Source organism: Syngnathus acus, chromosome 16 (genome assembly GCF_901709675.1).
Source record: "Syngnathus acus chromosome 16, fSynAcu1.2, whole genome shotgun sequence".
Lineage (NCBI taxonomy): Eukaryota > Metazoa > Chordata > Actinopteri > Syngnathiformes > Syngnathidae > Syngnathus > Syngnathus acus.
In genome coordinates, this window is record NC_051101.1 from 2,541,617 (window position 1) to 2,558,629 (window position 17,013).

The 17,013-nt window shown below is 42.7% G+C and overlaps 2 protein-coding genes across 6 annotated transcripts; both read right to left on the reverse strand.

Annotated features, from left to right (window-relative positions):
• Window positions 1–35: 35 nt before the first annotated feature.
• On the reverse strand, window positions 36–10,261 carry LOC119135598. Of its 2 annotated transcripts, none has more exons than XM_037273350.1 (2): window positions 10,189–10,261; window positions 36–1,585 (listed from the first exon to the last, which is right to left on the reverse strand). In XM_037273350.1, the coding sequence occupies exon 2, from the start codon at window positions 1,537–1,539 to the stop codon at window positions 355–357; it is 1,185 nt and encodes a 394-aa protein (XP_037129245.1). In that variant the 5' UTR covers window positions 1,540–1,585; window positions 10,189–10,261; the 3' UTR covers window positions 36–354. The 2 variants fall into 2 exon arrangements, with proteins under 2 accessions (XP_037129245.1, XP_037129243.1); XM_037273348.1 differs by having other exon boundaries at window positions 10,068–10,248.
• Window positions 10,262–13,399: 3,138 nt separating this feature from the next.
• LOC119135633 lies at window positions 13,400–16,321 on the reverse strand. 4 transcript variants are annotated; one of them, XM_037273398.1, is made up of 6 exons: window positions 16,167–16,321; window positions 15,092–15,393; window positions 14,843–14,899; window positions 14,233–14,442; window positions 13,957–14,091; window positions 13,400–13,755 (listed from the first exon to the last, which is right to left on the reverse strand). In XM_037273398.1, the coding sequence occupies exons 2-6, from the start codon at window positions 15,386–15,388 to the stop codon at window positions 13,696–13,698; spliced, it is 759 nt and encodes a 252-aa protein (XP_037129293.1). In that variant the 5' UTR covers window positions 15,389–15,393; window positions 16,167–16,321; the 3' UTR covers window positions 13,400–13,695. The 4 variants fall into 4 exon arrangements, with proteins under 4 accessions (XP_037129293.1, XP_037129295.1, XP_037129294.1 ...); XM_037273400.1 differs by having other exon boundaries at window positions 16,171–16,319; XM_037273399.1 differs by having other exon boundaries at window positions 15,092–15,389; window positions 16,167–16,319.
• Between the last annotated feature and the right edge of the window lie 692 nt (window positions 16,322–17,013).

Consider the following 17,013-nt stretch of genomic DNA (forward strand, 5'->3'; position numbering starts at 1 on the left):
CCAAAAATAAAAATCAGTTACAATGTGTGCTCATCTCCGTCTTACACAACGGGAGCGTTTACGCAAACAGGCCGCCTGGCTCGCTGCTGCTCAGTTACTTTTGCAAAGCTCAAACATGCTCATCTTTGCCGACACGGTGAAGCCGACCGGCGCCATCTTTTTGCTTGCGCTTATCGGCAATCTGACACTTGTTCATATGCATTTGTGAAAAACAAAAAAAGTGGACCACATTCTCTCCCCAAAAAGAAAAGAAGAAATCCATACGGCAACAAACACTGAGTCGACAAATAAAATGTGCATTTTCCATCATATGTCCCCCTGCCAGTTCAGATATTCCAGCACATCAGCACGGCTCTACAGCGGGTGGATGTAGAAGAAGGCCCGCTTCTGCCTGGCGTAGTAGTAGGACTCCACGTTGAAGTTGTTGGACTCCACCACCTCCTTGTGGTGGCTGACAGCGTGCACCAGGCAGTCAGGGAAGCAGCGGTTGACCATCCGGGCCACAGCCATCATGTTGCCCTTCAGCCGCTGCTGCTCGATCTGCTTGGAGATGCGAGTCTTGTCGATGGGCGGCGGGTCCACGCAGAAGGACACCACCACCTTGACCTTGTTGTCCATGGTCAGCTTGAACCAGTTGGCCCCGGCGCTGCCGTGGCACTTGCATCCCGCCAGCCAGTTGTAGAAGAAGATGCGCTCGCGGCTGTTGAAGGCGCGCACCGACCAGTTGACCCAGTCGTACTTCTTGACCAGCGCCGAGAGCAGCGAACGCGTCAAGTCCTCGCTGACCGCGCAGGAGGCCTTCTCTTTGAGTGCTTCCTCCAGGTCCAGCTTGGCCTGGTCCATGAAGTTCTCCGTGCATTGGTCCACGGCCGCTTTCATGAGCTTCTCCACAGCCTCCATCCGCTCGTGCCACTTGGTCGTCAGGCCCGTTTCCACCGGGCCTTCTCGAAGGGCGGTGTAGCCCATGATGGCGATGAGGCCCATCACAAAGAGCTTCTTGAGCCGAGCGCAGAAGTCCTCCACCGCCCTGCGGCTCCTCTTCGCCGTGACAACCACCGTGTCCAGTATGGGGACGCCGGCCATGTTCTCCCCCGTGACGGCGTTGAAGAGGGCGTCCAAGTTCAAGTCGGTATTCGTGATCTTGTAATACGTGATGAACGTCTCCTTCTTCTCCTCCTTCATGCTGGGCTTGGCGTTGATGAACTCCTGGAACTTTTCGTACTGGCCCAGTATGTGCGCCTCACGGTCGAAGTTCTGCTCGTTCATGGCCGCCCTCTGCAGCTCCAGGGCGATCTGGTCGGTTTCGCGCTGGATGCACACCAGCTTCTGGTTGACCTGCTCGATCTTCTGTCTCAAGTAGAGGGCCTCCTTGCCCTCCGGGTTGCTGCAGATCTGGGCCACGCCGCTGAAAACGGCCTCCAGGAGGGGGTGCAGCTGGCCCACCGTGGCGGCCAGGACCTCTGCCACTTCCCCTGTGATGTACACCGCTTTCTCAATCTTGTCCTTGTTGTCCACCAGCCAGTTGGCCACGCTGTCCATGGTTGCGCAATTTCACAGCCACTTGATAAAATGATTCCGCCACAGCCTGAAAGGACACATGGAGGGACAGACACCGTTAAAGAAGACATTTTCGGACACTTTCCCGAGCACAACGCAAAAACTAGCCTGGTGTCTTGAATATGTGCCGGCTTGTTCAATTCTACAATTGATCAGTGGATGGCCGCTCCAGACACCAAAATGGGCGCTCACGTTTTCTTCAAAAAGCTCGCCAAAGTCCCTGGCAGGATCCAAACCTTGTCCCGACACGTCTGCACACGTCTTCACAATGCCGCACCCTCACGGCTGCACACACACACACACACACACACGCACACACACACGAATCCCATCAATGCTTTGGGATTGCTCATTTAGTTGGACTTGTCTAAAAATGGCGGCCAGCCAGAGCAAGCGCAGATGCTGACAGTGGAAGAAACAAGCAGGGGGATTTTACGGCGCCGACACGTCACGTAGTGTGTCGGCAGGAGAAAAAACACCGGGGAGATGATCTAAGTTGGACTCCCTGGAGAAGGCGGAAAAAAGGCACACCCAGGCCTGGCTGATTAAAAGCCTTCGGCAGCGCACTTGAGCAACCTTGTCCTCATCGCCATGTGTGCCCCCAAATGACGCTGTTAGAAAAATGTATATATATATATGTTATCATGCGTTCTCTAATCAATGCTTTACCGCAATATTACTGCAATATATGCTTGCTGTTTGGCCTTGCTGTTTTTATGATGTACCACAGAAGAGAAAAGTTACGGCTGGGTCAGGAGAGAGGTTACAGCTGGGTCAGACAGGACCAGCTGACAACTCAGCAAAAAGAAGACATCTACCGAGACAGTTCCTTTTTAACAAAGACCACTTTGTTAAACAACATGCCTCATTGCTGTCTTGCACCTCAGATGAACCTACAAGTGACCATCATTGTCAGGGTTTTCCAAACTATCTTGATCGTAAGATTATGTCGGAATGTATGTATCCAGTAATAAATAACCTAGCTTGTCCCATTCTACACAATGTCGTAAAGCATCCCTTGCTATGTTTTGACTAGAGGTCAAAGGTTTTCTTCTCTATCCAGGCCACTCAAATTCCTCTTCCCACATGTTCTTATCAGTATGTAAACACCTAGTGATTTCTTCCTTACGAGGCAAAGCCCACATGCGTTCCCCCTCCTCTTTTAGGGGCTTTTGTCTCACGATTTGTGGGTAGGGCAAATCCCAATAAAAAGAGCGGGAGTGCATACAGATATTTAGTGTAGTGAGATTGTTGTGAAGCTATCTGTACTGCACTCCTCGCGAGAAAAGACTTAATATTCTGTCTCACTTGTGGTTTGTTTGCTGTTGCTCTTCTCTTGAAATTTGTTCGGTCAGCGAAAAAACCTAACAGTAATTGGGGGCTCGTCCGGGATCTCGACACACCTGGCGGTTCCAGCGGACTCTTCGACGCAGGCGAAAATCCTCGGCCGAGGTAAACAAAAGCCCTTTGACGGGACTGTCTCGATCAGTCCGGCTGGACACCGGGAGGGTTGACGAGGCTATCCGAGGAGGAGAATCAGCAGACCGTGAGTAGGAATATTAATTCTACTAAAAAGAAATGGATGAGCGGTGACAAGAGGTCACCTAATGAATGAGCAGTGACGAGGTCACTTACAACGAGCAGTGACAAGAAGTCACTTAAAGACCTTGAGAATTCTAGACCCTATCAAGTGCAATCAGAAACGGTTAAATTCCGCAGGGGCGGTGTGGAGCCCCCTAACTTTGTTAGTTAAATTCCGCAGCGGGAGTGCGGACTCCTCTGTTATTAAAAATCGCGCGTGGTATGCTTGTGTACGGTTTGACTGAGAGTGATCTCATTTGAGCGCTCCTCTATATAAACACACAGGATTGTAAACAGTGGCTTTGTGTGGGTGCAGAGGCAAAAACTCTCCGCTCCCTTCGGGGAGGTGAAAGGAGACTTACCACACATCGAACTTTTAACCACTGTCCTGTGAATAAAGTTGGTTTTAGGACACTGTAGGTGCCATTCAAACTACCAACTCCAAAATTTAGAAAAATAAACCATGGGAAATTTAGATAGTAAGCGAAAGTCCCTACCCCGACATGAACTACAATGCAAAGATTGGAAAATAATTGAAAGGCAGGATCCCGACCGACTTAAAAAAGATTTCGATAAATGGGTTAAAAAATATAAATTTGAGGGAGAACTAGAAGAAGTACAAGAGCGGGAAGAGAAAACACATGCTACAAATTCAAAACTAAAGATCATAGCGAAGTTGTATCCGCAAATACATGACACACGCAAAATTGAGGAATCACCTCCTCCTTATGGGTTGATGGACAGGGCCACTAGGCAGAAAAGCCCGCTAGAAATGGATTGGTCAAAGGAAATCAGAGCAAATTATACAGAAATAGGGAGAACAAAGCAAAATGATAATGAAACCTTTGTTGAGTATCGAGTGCGCATGACAAAAGTGTTTAAAACACACAGTGGACTGGTGGAAGATAATGCGCCTCAAGGTGCTTATCAACAGCAATTAAAAAATGCCATCCACGCAGGGTCCAGACCAGCAATACAAGGCTGGGTGATCAAACATTATATGGGCATGAACACCGGAACTTTGGAGAAATACATAAATCACGCCCTCCATGCGGAAAAAGTAGTAATAGACAAACAAAAACGAAAACAAATGAAAGCTTCAAAAGACACTTTTCTGGTAGACCAGGATAGTGACACTTTTTACCAAAATGCAGGCAGAGGACAGAAAGGCCAGAGAGGGCGAGCAATGTCTAACAGAGGAGGCTTTAGAGGCCGAGGGAGAGGAGTTGTGCAACCTCCAATGGAATGCTGGAATTGCGGAGAAAACGGTCACATGGCACGTGACTGCACAAATTAACAAAGACAGTTATGACTAGGCCAAAATCAAATCAAATCAGGTTTCCATGTAATGAAGTGGGAACCTGGCTGCCAAAATTAAAGAGAAATTAGCTTAAATATACAGGAGATATTTGTGTTAAAAGGATAAAGTAAGATAAAGAAACACTGAAGTTAAAATTGGCTAAATAAATGGAAAAGAATTACAAATAGCTTCTAGAAGTAAAATAAAGAATAAATCTGACAAGTAAGACGAGCAAAAAGGTGTTCTTAGTGGGATCTATGTGGTCTTATACCTATGTTGTGCGTCATCCTTTTGTGTTGGTGTGTGTGCGTGTGCGCGCAGAGGATCCTCATGAGTGGGTGTGTATATGAGTGTGTGTGTGAGTGAGATGTGTGTTCTATGAAAGAAAAATTGAAGAATAAGAGAAGTGAAGAAAAATCCAAAGAGAGCTTGTTGTTGCGTAGGCAGGAAGATGATGAAACGACATCAGCGCGACCTCGCTTGAGGGCCGTAGCTGAGGGTGTGGACAAATGAGACAACAAATGTTGTGTAGAAGACATTGAAAGATGTCGAATGTGAACATGACAAAGGGCGCAACAGCGAAGCTGGCCTGCCCTTTGAGAGGGTGAGACTGATAAGCGTGCCTGCGCTCGCGCGTTGTCGCGGGGCGGGGCTGTGCGCGTGGGCCTTTGCTATGCTCGTGTGGGCGGTGGGCCGGCATCATGGTTGTTGCAGGAAATGGCCAGCCTGTGACCAATCAACATTGATGCTGCGCCCCCCCCTCGCACGAGGGGTGCTATGGCTGCGGGCGAAGCAGGGAAAGTGCGAGTTTCTCAGGGAATGTTTGAATATTTGAAGCAGGGTGATGCTTAAGGAAGATGCGACAATATTTGCATGAAGGATAAAATGCACTGATGAGAAAAGAAAAAAGTATAACCAAAACGTCAAAAGAGAGGATGACGTTTGCGCAGCGTTGTTTGTTGGTATTGTTTGTGAGCTGTGTCTCTGTTGTTTTTGTGTTGTCTGTGTGCTGTCAGTGTTATGTGTTAAAATTGGCTAATGTAGGTGCACAAAAGAATTTGCTAGACTGTAGTCTATCTGATTTGCACCGCAAAACAAAAGCAATTTTGTGAAAATAAGAAGAAAAGAAAGGCAAGCAATTTTTTGTGGGCAGAAACTGGTCCACACTGCATTAATGCCTAGCCCTGATGAAACAAAATTTGAGAGATGGAAAGAACTTGCTTTCTGGAATTGGATGAAGCAAAATTATTAAATAACAACATTTCAAAGCTAAATTTAGAAGAAATAGTCGATTGGTTGTGTCAAGACTACACAAGTTTTTACATTTGAGAATAAGAGAGTGATTGAGTTAGTTAAAGTTAAGAAACAACAACAATTGACTATTATATTAATTTACTGGCGGTTATTTTGTTGGTTTTTATCTTTTTATCTTAATTGGTTTGACACCTTGAGGGAGAAAAGATTAGGATGTGGAACACGGGTTGAGACAACCAGTTACACACGCAAAGCATGTGAGCACTGGGACACTGAGAAGCATTTTGAAAGGTGTGTCAAATTAAATGAAGATGAAATCATATGTAGTAATACAACACTTTACTACATATGGATGCTCTAAATCATACAATTGAGTAAAATAAAACATACATTTTGATTTTCATTCAAATTGCTAAGATTCTTGTGATAAACAATGAGAGAATGATTGAAAGGAAACTACAAGGAACTACAACTAAGCTAGTTGTGGAAGCAGTCCAATTGCCACGAAAAATAGCTATATGCACGTGTGCAGGGCACACATGAGACTGATAAGGTGCCAAGAGGTAACAAGCTTGCGGACGGAACCGCATAGCTGTAGTGCAAAAGATGCTTCAAATTTTGTACACACAAGAAGCAGATTAAATTACTGAAACGTTTTTAAAGATGTGCAGCGACAAAGTCCATAGACTGAAATTCGATTATGGACGAAAAGAGGGGCAAGAGTGGAGAATGGTATCTATAAATGACCAGAAGACTGACCTATCCTACAAAAAGCCTATATAAATGGGCAGCAATATTGAGCCATGGTGTGTGTCACATGGCTCAAGAGGAGGGATAGTGGGGCAGTTCATTCAGCTTTATACAACATATGGATTTGATTCATATTCAAAACATTTATAAAACAAAATTTTTGTGGAGTTTGTTTAACATGTGCTAAACACAATCCACAGGGTTATAATGCCTGGTCATAATAGATGCATTCTCAAAATGGTTTGAATTGGCTTCAACAAAAACACTGAATGCCTTAACAGTGGAAAAAAAAACGTTATGTAAAGAAATAATACCGAGATATGGGATTTCGGAAATTAATTCTCATGACAGGACTGGTATAAAGTGTGAAAATGTGCATGGAAAAAAGTGGAAGATCATGGACAAAATGTTTACACCTGGTCAAACTGTACATAAATATTACAAGTACTGTGGGTTTAACCCCGTATGAAAAATTGTTTGGGCGACAATATAGATTACCATGTTTCAAAACCAAGTGGGATACTAAGGATGATTCAAATTTGGCATTTACATTTTATATTTATAATTAATATTTTAAAGGCAAAAAGAACAAAGCACGTTCTCATTAAGAGCATTGAAAACGAAACACTGGTGTTCTTCCAAGGGGGAAGGGCCACATTGAATATTGATAATTACATCAACTGCCATTAAAATAGCAGAAAGGTCAGTTGAGGTGGTCCTAGCAAATTACAAAAGGGTAATTTCTTTTGAGGTAACGTTCAATCGGAAAAAGTGACCCAAAGGAAGCCTCAGAAATGCCGGGAACAAGAAAATGGAACAATGACGTTATTGCATGTAAGGTGGCTATCTTTGTTGCCATTTTGTTAACTTCAGCAATATGGTATTTGTGGGAACTAAGTCATAATGAGTAGGGGAGAGATGAGTGAACAACTTATATTGATCACTCCCAAAAAACAATGCTGCATTGTAGCAATTTAAAAGATCAATTTGACCTTTGCAGGATGATCTGCTGTGTCGGATCTGGACTGCAATGAAAATATGATGTTTATATGTGTACTTTGTCAACAACCGCTGTAGATGTTAAAGAATGGGATGATTATATCTAAAACGAATGTGGATAATTTGTTTCAGGTAACTATAAGAGTTGCTGAAAAACGAAACAATTGATTGCTAATGGCAAAACAAGCTGCAAAGACAGAAACAAAAAGTGAATATGTCATATGTATGGATTTGCGACCGATTCTTTATGTTGTATCGTTGCCATTGACCAAAGATTGTGTGACATCTGTCACATCTACTGATTGTGAAATGTGTGACAGAGCATTCTATATAGTAATATCCATTGAAAAAAGAAAAAAGAAGCCATTGCTTTCAGAGAATGTAGTCAAGCTAAATTGTATATGTATCAACATGCCAAGATCTGGGAAAAAGCTGGAAAAACAAACAAACAAAATGTCTTTAAATTTGAGAGTCGACGATGATCTGACTGAAATTGATGCAATCAGAGTCCCCAGAGGAGTTACTGATTAATAAGAATTAATTGACCAAATTGTAGCAGGATGGGAGTCTTCCATTTGCTGGTGGTGTACGATGAACAAAAACGTCGACATGATAAATTACAACCATTGCAACATGCAGAAATTGGGCAAACGGACACAAGCGGGACTTGAGGCAGTGCACGGACAGCTAGCCACGCCTTCCCTAATGTCAATCCAGAACCGCAATGCTCTTGTTATGTTGTCGTCTGAGAAAGGAAGGGTCTGCGCAATGTTCAGAGAACAATGCTGCACCTTCATCCAGAACGACACCGCCCCTGATGGGAGCCTGACGAAGGCGATTGCAAGCTTGCAATCCCTCAAAACGAGGATGAAAGAGCACAACAAGTGGATGACTGCTTTTGGGAAGTATAAAGCCCTTGTGTCCTCAATTACTGCTATACTCACCTTGTGTGGTTGTTGTTGTATTCCATGTCTCCGTGCTCTGTTTAATCGTCTCATCACTACAGCAATATCGCCCATGGAAGACAAGATGGCCGGGGTATGCCTAATGTCTGAACGCCAGCATGTTGATGATAACGATGATGATGATGGAATTTTTGCACTTGGGTTTACAGACTTCTTCCCAGATCTGGGTGTTTCCGAATGATAATATCGCAACGTTTATCCTTTCTTGGTGTAAACTTATTTGTGCTCATACTTGTGATCCTACGGCTGAAAATCTTTTTGAAGTGGCCACTTTTAGGTGATAAGATGGTCTCTGAGAACTTATGATAAAGAGGAGGGAATTGTTAGAAAAATGTATATATATATATGTTATCATGCGTTCTCTAATCAATGCTTTACCGCAATATTACTGCAATATATGCTTGCTGTTTGGCCTTGCTGTTTTTATGATGTACCACAGAAGAGAAAAGTTACGGCTGGGTCAGGAGAGAGGTTACAGCTGGGTCAGACAGGACCAGCTGACAACTCAGCAAAAAGAAGACATCTACCGAGACAGTTCCTTTTTAACAAAGACCACTTTGTTAAACAACATGCCTCATTGCTGTCTTGCACCTCAGATGAACCTACAAGTGACCATCATTGTCAGGGTTTTCCAAACTATCTTGATCGTAAGATTATGTCGGAATGTATGTATCCAGTAATAAATAACCTAGCTTGTCCCATTCTACACAATGTCGTAAAGCATCCCTTGCTATGTTTTGACTAGAGGTCAAAGGTTTTCTTCTCTATCCAGGCCACTCAAATTCCTCTTCCCACATGTTCTTATCAGTATGTAAACACCTAGTGATTTCTTCCTTACGAGGCAAAGCCCACATGCGTTCCCCCTCCTCTTTTAGGGGCTTTTGTCTCACGATTTGTGGGTAGGGCAAATCCCAATAAAAAGAGCGGGAGTGCATACAGATATTTAGTGTAGTGAGATTGTTGTGAAGCTATCTGTACTGCACTCCTCGCGAGAAAAGACTTAATATTCTGTCTCACTTGTGGTTTGTTTGCTGTTGCTCTTCTCTTGAAATTTGTTCGGTCAGCGAAAAAACCTAACAGACGCACTGTGTAGCATTTTTATCCAAAGTTTGGCACACACACACATAAGGTTGATTTTTTTTCGGAGGGCGAGGCCAAAGCCAAGTGGACCTTGAGCGGTCTCAATGCGTCTGCAGTGCAAGAAAGAGTCTTGCTTTTTTTCCCTCAATGCTTTAATGAAAGCTTAAAGCTGAGCATACCTTCAAATTGGATTATTCAAAATGCATCGGAAGAGCAAAACAAGGCCTTCAGTCATTCAATTTCACTTTCATTCTTTCAAAAAGGTGCTTGAAATGTGCACTTCATTTTCTTTTATCGAAAAATGTTCTCAAGTGTTCTTTACTAGAGAATCAAATCCAAGATTACATTCAAATAATCGCCAACTTGAATGATCAAGCACAAAATGGGTTCTTCTCATTTGACTCATTTTTATGTAAAGTGTTAGCTCTGAGGCAGTTCATTAAGGTGACATTCAAATCCTCAAGTTGAAAAGTCAAAATACAATCATATTTCACTGTCAAAACAACGAGCAATTCTAATTCTTTCCTTTTTTCCCTTCTTTTCTTTTCTTTCAACCAAAGTGCAATTGAAGCCAAGCTCACCTTCAAATGTTGGACCTGAACGATCACAATACACAACAAGCGGCTTAAATTCTTGTCTTTCTTTGATCCAAATGTTATTTTGCTTTTCGAGGCATTTATGGAGAATTAAAGCCGGGCTCACCTTCAGACTCTGTCCAACTTGTCCAGCTGGGAATGCAAGCGCCAGTCTTCGCTCGCACCATCTATTTATGCATTCTCGCCCCCCACTCCCCCTCCCCTTCTCTCTCAGCCTCGATGCCTCTCGTCATGCCCCCTGTGGAACTCCTCTATCATTTGCCAGCATTCCAGACGGATGGATTTTTTTTCCTGTGGGCGCGCGCCCCGATTGGAAAAATTCCTGGCTACGCCACTGCATGTTCCTGCCTGCGTTCGTGTTAAAAAAGCACCTATAAAAGGGTGTGCACAATTGTGTAACCACTTGGAGAAAATGAAAACAATTTGGCGGATTTTATTGGACTGCCATTTGAACAGGGATGTGCTTCTATTTCATTCTCCAACATATTCAAGAGCACAAAAACTTCCAAATAATCCACACAGTCATGCAGAGGACTCACCAGCTCATAGCGACATTTTTGTCTTCGTTTTCCACTATTTGTTGTTCATTGAAGAGCAAAAAAAAAAAAAAAAAAGAGGTGAATATCTGACACACTTTACTGCACAGATTCATTTAACTTTTTTTTTAATAATCGGAGATATACCATATTTTCATGGGAAAAAAATCCCGGACCCGGATGTTGTTTTAGCGATCAGCGAACGGCGTGGGTGATGTTCGATTTTTTTTCCTGTGGGCGCGCGCCCCGACTGGAAAAATTCCTGGCTACGCCACTGCATGTTCCTGCCTGCGTTCGTGTTAAAAAAGCACCTATAAAAGGGTGTGCACAATTGTGTAACCACTTGGAGAAAATGAAAACAATTTGGCGGATTTTATTGGACTGCCATTTGAACAGGGATGTGCTTCTATTTCATTCTCCAACATATTCAAGAGCACAAAAACTTCCAAATAATCCACACAGTCATGCAGAGGACTCACCAGCTCATAGCGAAATTTTTGTCTTCGTTTTCCACTATTTGTTGTTCATTGAAGAGCAAAAAAAAAAAAAAAAAAGAGGTGAATATCTGACACACTTTACTGCACAGATTTATTTAACTTTTTTTTTAATAATCGGAGATATACCATATTTTCATGGGAAAAAAATCCCGGACCCGGATGTTGTTTTAGCGATCAGCGAACGGCGTGGGTGATGTTCGATTTTTTTTCCTGTGGGCGCGCGCCCCGACTGGAAAAATTCCTGGCTACGCCACTGCATGTTCCTGCCTGCGTTCGTGTTAAAAAAGCACCTATAAAAGGGTGTGCACAATTGTGTAACCACTTGGAGAAAATGAAAACAATTTGGCGGATTTTATTGGACTGCCATTTGAACAGGGATGTGCTTCTATTTCATTCTCCAACATATTCAAGAGCACAAAAACTTCCAAATAATCCACATAGTCATGCAGAGGACTCACCAGCTCATAGCGAAATTTTTGTCTTCGTTTTCCACTATTTGTTGTTCATTGAAGAGCAAAAAAAAAAAAAAAAAGAGGTGAATATCTGACACACTTTACTGCACAGATTTATTTAACTTTTTTTTTAATAATCGGAGATATACCATATTTTCATGGGAAAAAAAATCCCGGACCCGGATGTTGTTTTAGCGATCAGCGAACGGCGTGGGTGATGTTCGATTTTTTTTCCTGTGGGCGCGCGCCCCGACTGGAAAAATTCCTGGCTACGCCACTGCATGTTCCTGCCTGCGTTCGTGTTAAAAAAGCACCTATAAAAGGGTGTGCACAATTGTGTAACCACTTGGAGAAAATGAAAACAATTTGGCGGATTTTATTGGACTGCCATTTGAACAGGGATGTGCTTCTATTTCATTCTCCAACATATTCAAGAGCACAAAAACTTCCAAATAATCCACACAGTCATGCAGAGGACTCACCAGCTCATAGCGAAATTTTTGTCTTCGTTTTCCACTATTTGTTGTTCATTGAAGAGCAAAAAAAAAAAAAAAAAGAGGTGAATATCTGACACACTTTACTGCACAGATTTATTTAACTTTTTTTTTAATAATCGGAGATATACCATATTTTCATGGGAAAAAAATCCCGGACCCGGATGTTGTTTTAGCGATCAGCGAACGGCGTGGGTGATGTTCGATTTTTTTCCTGTGGGCGCGCGCCCCGACTGGAAAAATTCCTGGCTACGCCACTGCATGTTCCTGCCTGCGTTCGTGTTAAAAAAGCACCTATAAAAGGGTGTGCACAATTGTGTAACCACTTGGAGAAAATGAAAACAATTTGGCGGATTTTATTGGACTGCCATTTGAACAGGGATGTGCTTCTATTTCATTCTCCAACATATTCAAGAGCACAAAAAGTTCCAAATAATCCACACAGTCATGCAGAGGACTCACCAGCTCATAGCGAAATTTTTGTCCTTGTTTTCCACTATTTGTTGTTCATTGAAGAGCAAAAAAAAAAAAAAGAAGTGAATATCTGACACACTTTACTGCACAGATTTATTTAACTTTTTTTTTAATAATCAGAGATATACCATATTTTTATGGGAAAAAAATCTGCGTTAGCACTTACCCCCCAAAATGTACTTGGGGGAAATGGTGAACAGGTAAATGTTTCCACTGTATTGACAAAAAACAGGAAAAATAGTTCCCAAATGTTTTTATATTTGTCAACAAGTCTTAACGTAAAAAAGAGAAAATAAGATGCAAGCAGCCAAAACTACAGTCAAACCTCAGTTTTCGAACGTCCCGGTTCTCAAATAAATCGGAATTCGAACAAAAACAACAATAAAAATCGAGATTTTTTTGCTTCGGTTGTTGAACAAATTTCGGAGGTCGAACCTCGCGAGATGAGCCGAGAGGACCCGAGAAAACCCAACCGCGCGGCCTGGATGCCGACTGACTTCGTCGTTATTGTATTTTCGTTACTCTGAGGGTTGCATCAACTCTAATCATGCCTCCAAAGGAAGCAAGTGGGAGCAGTAAAGCCATCCTAAAACACAAAGACGCTCTTAAAGCAATGTGACAGTGAGCGCCCGGCACGCTGCAGATGCGCGATCGGACCAAATTAAGCTCCCTGCGCACGGAGGTCCACTTAAATTTTGGAAAGTACATCAGGACTTTAAAAATATTTTCACAATAATGCGACCAGCGCAGTGCAGTTGCGCGGTGGGCGACGCGCTAGGTTGCGCGATCGGCGGTGCGCTGCAGTTGCGCGATCACACAAAAATGCGCAAATGAAAAAATGCTTAAAAAATGCGTTGTTTTTTGTCTTGGAACGGATTAAATTTCTTTCCATTATTTGTAATGGGAAAAATAGATTCGGAATTCGAACGATTCACTTCTCGAACCGCCTTCTGGAACGGATTGTGGTGGAAAACCGAGGTTTGACTGTACACCACATTCAAAATGCATTGATGGTCAAGTGTGCCCAATTGACACATGGGAGAGAACTTGGCATACTCAAATCTTGAACAAAGTGCAAAAAGAATGAAGATGTACTTTTCTGAGATCTATAAAAACATTTCAGATGTAAGAGTGCATAGAGATGAAGACCACGGCGCACGTTAGGCCACGACTTCCTCCTCCGGAATTTGCTTGTATCCACCTTCTGGCTCGTCACGGCTCTAAAACGCCAAAGACCAACAAAAGGCATCTTAACTTTCTATTTTGCAAACACACACACACGTACATACGTAGCTTTTTATAGAAAAAAAAAATTCACTAATTTTATTTTCCAGAACAAATGAGCTTCCCTTTTTTCTGTTTGTTCTGCACCATCAGTTTTTGGACATAGTTTTGCGAGCCCGCCAACAGGGGGCGGTTACCTGCGGGTCATGGTGGTGCTTGCCGTTGCCGTGGCGACAAAGAGATTTGATGGCCAACACGGAGGAGCTGATAACCAGGCAGAGTTCCAGGACGCACAGTACAATGGCCATGCCGTTGATGCCTCTCAGCAGCATCTGCATGACCGCAAAAAAAGAATAGCAACTTTTTTTTATTTTTTTTTTTAGAACCAACAAAGATGACTTATTCAGTTCTTCCAGTTGCAGGGAAAGAAAACCCACCACAATGGTTATAACAGAAAATGAGCGTGCACTCACGAGTATAAGAGCCTTGCCCTCCAGGCAGCGCTGCAAGTATTGCTGCTCGGTGCCACTCGGGCTTCTGGTGGTGGTTTGGGACCAGTCGTAATAATCGTCATCACGGCAAATGTTCCAGAGGAATATGTCGGACATGTTAATGGCGTAAAGAACGATGCCAGCGATGGCGATGCCAATTCCTGACAAGTTCAGAATCACGTTGACTATCACCTAAGACATAAAAAGGAGTTATTCTTCAAAAAAGGAGATAAATGATTCACAAAACAATGATAAAATACGTAAAATATCATAGTTGACGTTGAATTAAAAAATTATTACATTTTCCATAATATTGTGATTCCTTTTCAATGAAAAAAATATTTTTTATTTTAAAAGTGACTTTTATCATAGAAAAAATAACCAATTTTTTTCATCTAAAATAAAACGTTTTTTCCAGAACAATGAAATTATATTTATATTTGATGTGTGACAATAACTTGTCTGCTTTGTCCGTGTCTACTGTTGCTGCTTTTATGTTGCAGCAAAATCATCAGGGCTCCATCAACAATATTTGTACATTTTCCGGATAAAACATGACGAGTCTTTGCATGAGCGGAGAAACGCCACTCACCAGACATGGACTGGGGAACCTCTCCGATAAAATGCAGACGATGCCGAAGAGGATGAACTGCAGCAGACGACAAAACAACGAGATCAATTAAAATTCAATGCGGAGGAGCGGCGGCTTTGCTCTGAGCTCCTCCTGGATGACCAAGCTTCTCAGTAATAATTTTTTTTCTGCGACCCTCCCCCCCCAAAAAACATAGTTAGGCCCTAATATTTTACAATATTTATGAACGAATGGTTCACTTTTTCTTACCAGCGCTCCCAACCAGTATGGGTAGCCAGATGAGTCCATTTCCCACGAGGAGCCAGGTCCGTGGCACATGAGGATGACTCCCAGGCCAATGTTGAGCAGGCCCGTCATGATGTGCAGCGCCCCCAATACAGTCTGAGAGGTCCCCATGAATCCCCCCAGGCGTCGAGACACTGAACAGCACGTGGGGCTGTAGCACAGGCCCCCCAAGATTTGGCACAGGGGGGGACAGCTACTTGTGGGGTCGGTGGCCAATGTCAGAATTGTGACCCCGTCTGCTTTGGTCATACTTATCGCCATTCTGTCTTGAAAAACGACAACATGTTAACATAATCAAAGTGGCACGAAGGATCGCTAGGATGACGTTGGCCGCAACAGCTGAAGGTTGAATTTAAACAAACGGAGGCAGTTTCCAAGCAGCCGTTAAGTCTGTCTGGTGGAGACTTTTTGGGCTGCAACTAACAATTTTTCAAATAATCAGTTCATCTATGGATTATTTTGGCAATAATCAATGGCTGAGCAGAAGATTGCAAATTTTCCTTTCACAGTGAAATAAGATTTTGAAGATTACAGTGCAGAAATGACATATTTCTTGGCAAAACGTTGAAATTCCAAATAATTTGAACATTTTCAGTATTCTATTATCATACATGGATAAATGAAAGGACAGGGTTGGAGGGAAAAAAAGTATTTTCTAATCTGTTCCCTCCTTTTACAGAATGGAATTGCTTCATCCAATATGGAGCACGCGATGACGTAACGCGCGTTACTGCGCAGTAACTCACCAACACGCTCCATGCTACGCCCACAGAAACAAAACGAAAACCAAAGTTTAACGTGGCACACCAAGCTTGTTGGTGGACTTTGAAAGCTGCAAAATTAATCTTGTAATATTTTCCAGCGACGATCAACACTCTGAACCTCCAAATTTGACGTAAATATACGATCTCACCACGAGCGTGAGCCATCAAAACAAACTGCGACATATTTTTGCTTCCCCAAAAGGCGGTGAAAATACGACACCTCGACAAGGACAATCGCTTCACCTTTGCTATTAATTAAACAAAAAGGTTGTCACTTACTTCCTCGTAAATTCAGACGTCGAAATAGAGTCTCCGATCAAATAGTGAATGACGTCTGAGGACGGAGGGGCATTTCCACTTGTTCCGGGAAAGCGGAAACAACAGCTGCAACTGCTTTAACCCCTCGCGTCCCCTTCCAACATTTTCAACCAAAACAGGAAAAATTGTCTTATTACTTTCAAAACACAATAATAATAAGAGTAATAACAATAATAGTTTTAAAAATACAGTTTTGAAGTAACATTACAATATGAAAAGATTTCAGTTTTCTTTTTTTAAAAATATGAAAACAGAAAATCTAATTTTTTCTGTTTTAATTATGTATTTAGTGTGTTGGTTCATTGACGTAATATTAAAAAATATGAATTTCTCACAAAAAGCGGCCCTTTTGCACAAAGTTCCATTCAATTCTCATAAAAACAGACCCTTCTAATCCAAATAAGATTTAATAAAAACGATTAGGCTACAGGTGATGATTGTCATCCCATCTAATGTTAAAAATGCTTTGGAAATGATAGTCAATTTTTCTACAAAAAATGTACAGCGCTGGACTTTTGAAAAACTTCAACCCATTGTACCAGCTCAGTGGCCTAGTGGTAGAGTGTCCGCCCTGAGACTGAAAGGTTGTGGGTTCAAACCCCAGCCGGGTCATACCAATGACTATATAAATGGGACCCATTGCCTCCCTGCTTGGCACTCAGCATTAAGGGTTGGAATTGGGGGGTTAAATCACCAAATGATTCCCCGACGTGCCACCGCTGCTGCTCCCTTTGGGGTTAGGGTTACATGCTGAGACAAATTCCACCACACCCAAATGTGTGTGTGTGACAATCATTGGGTCTT

What these genes read in the sequence shown, in the direction of transcription:
- LOC119135598 (XM_037273350.1), bottom strand. Translation starts at nt 1,539, where the DNA reads ATGGACAGCGTGGCCAACTGGCTGGTGGACAACAAGGACAAGATTGAG.
- LOC119135633 (XM_037273398.1), bottom strand. Translation starts at nt 15,388, where the DNA reads ATGGCGATAAGTATGACCAAAGCAGACGGGGTCACAATTCTGACATTG. An exon ending in CATACTGGTTGGGAGCGCTG is followed by an intron (nt 14,900 to 15,091) that starts GTAAGAAAAAGT and finishes CGTCTGCTGCAG; the next exon opens with TTCATCCTCTTCGGCATCGT. An exon ending in AGCACCACCATGACCCGCAG is followed by an intron (nt 13,756 to 13,956) that starts GTAACCGCCCCC and finishes TTGGCGTTTTAG; the next exon opens with AGCCGTGACGAGCCAGAAGG.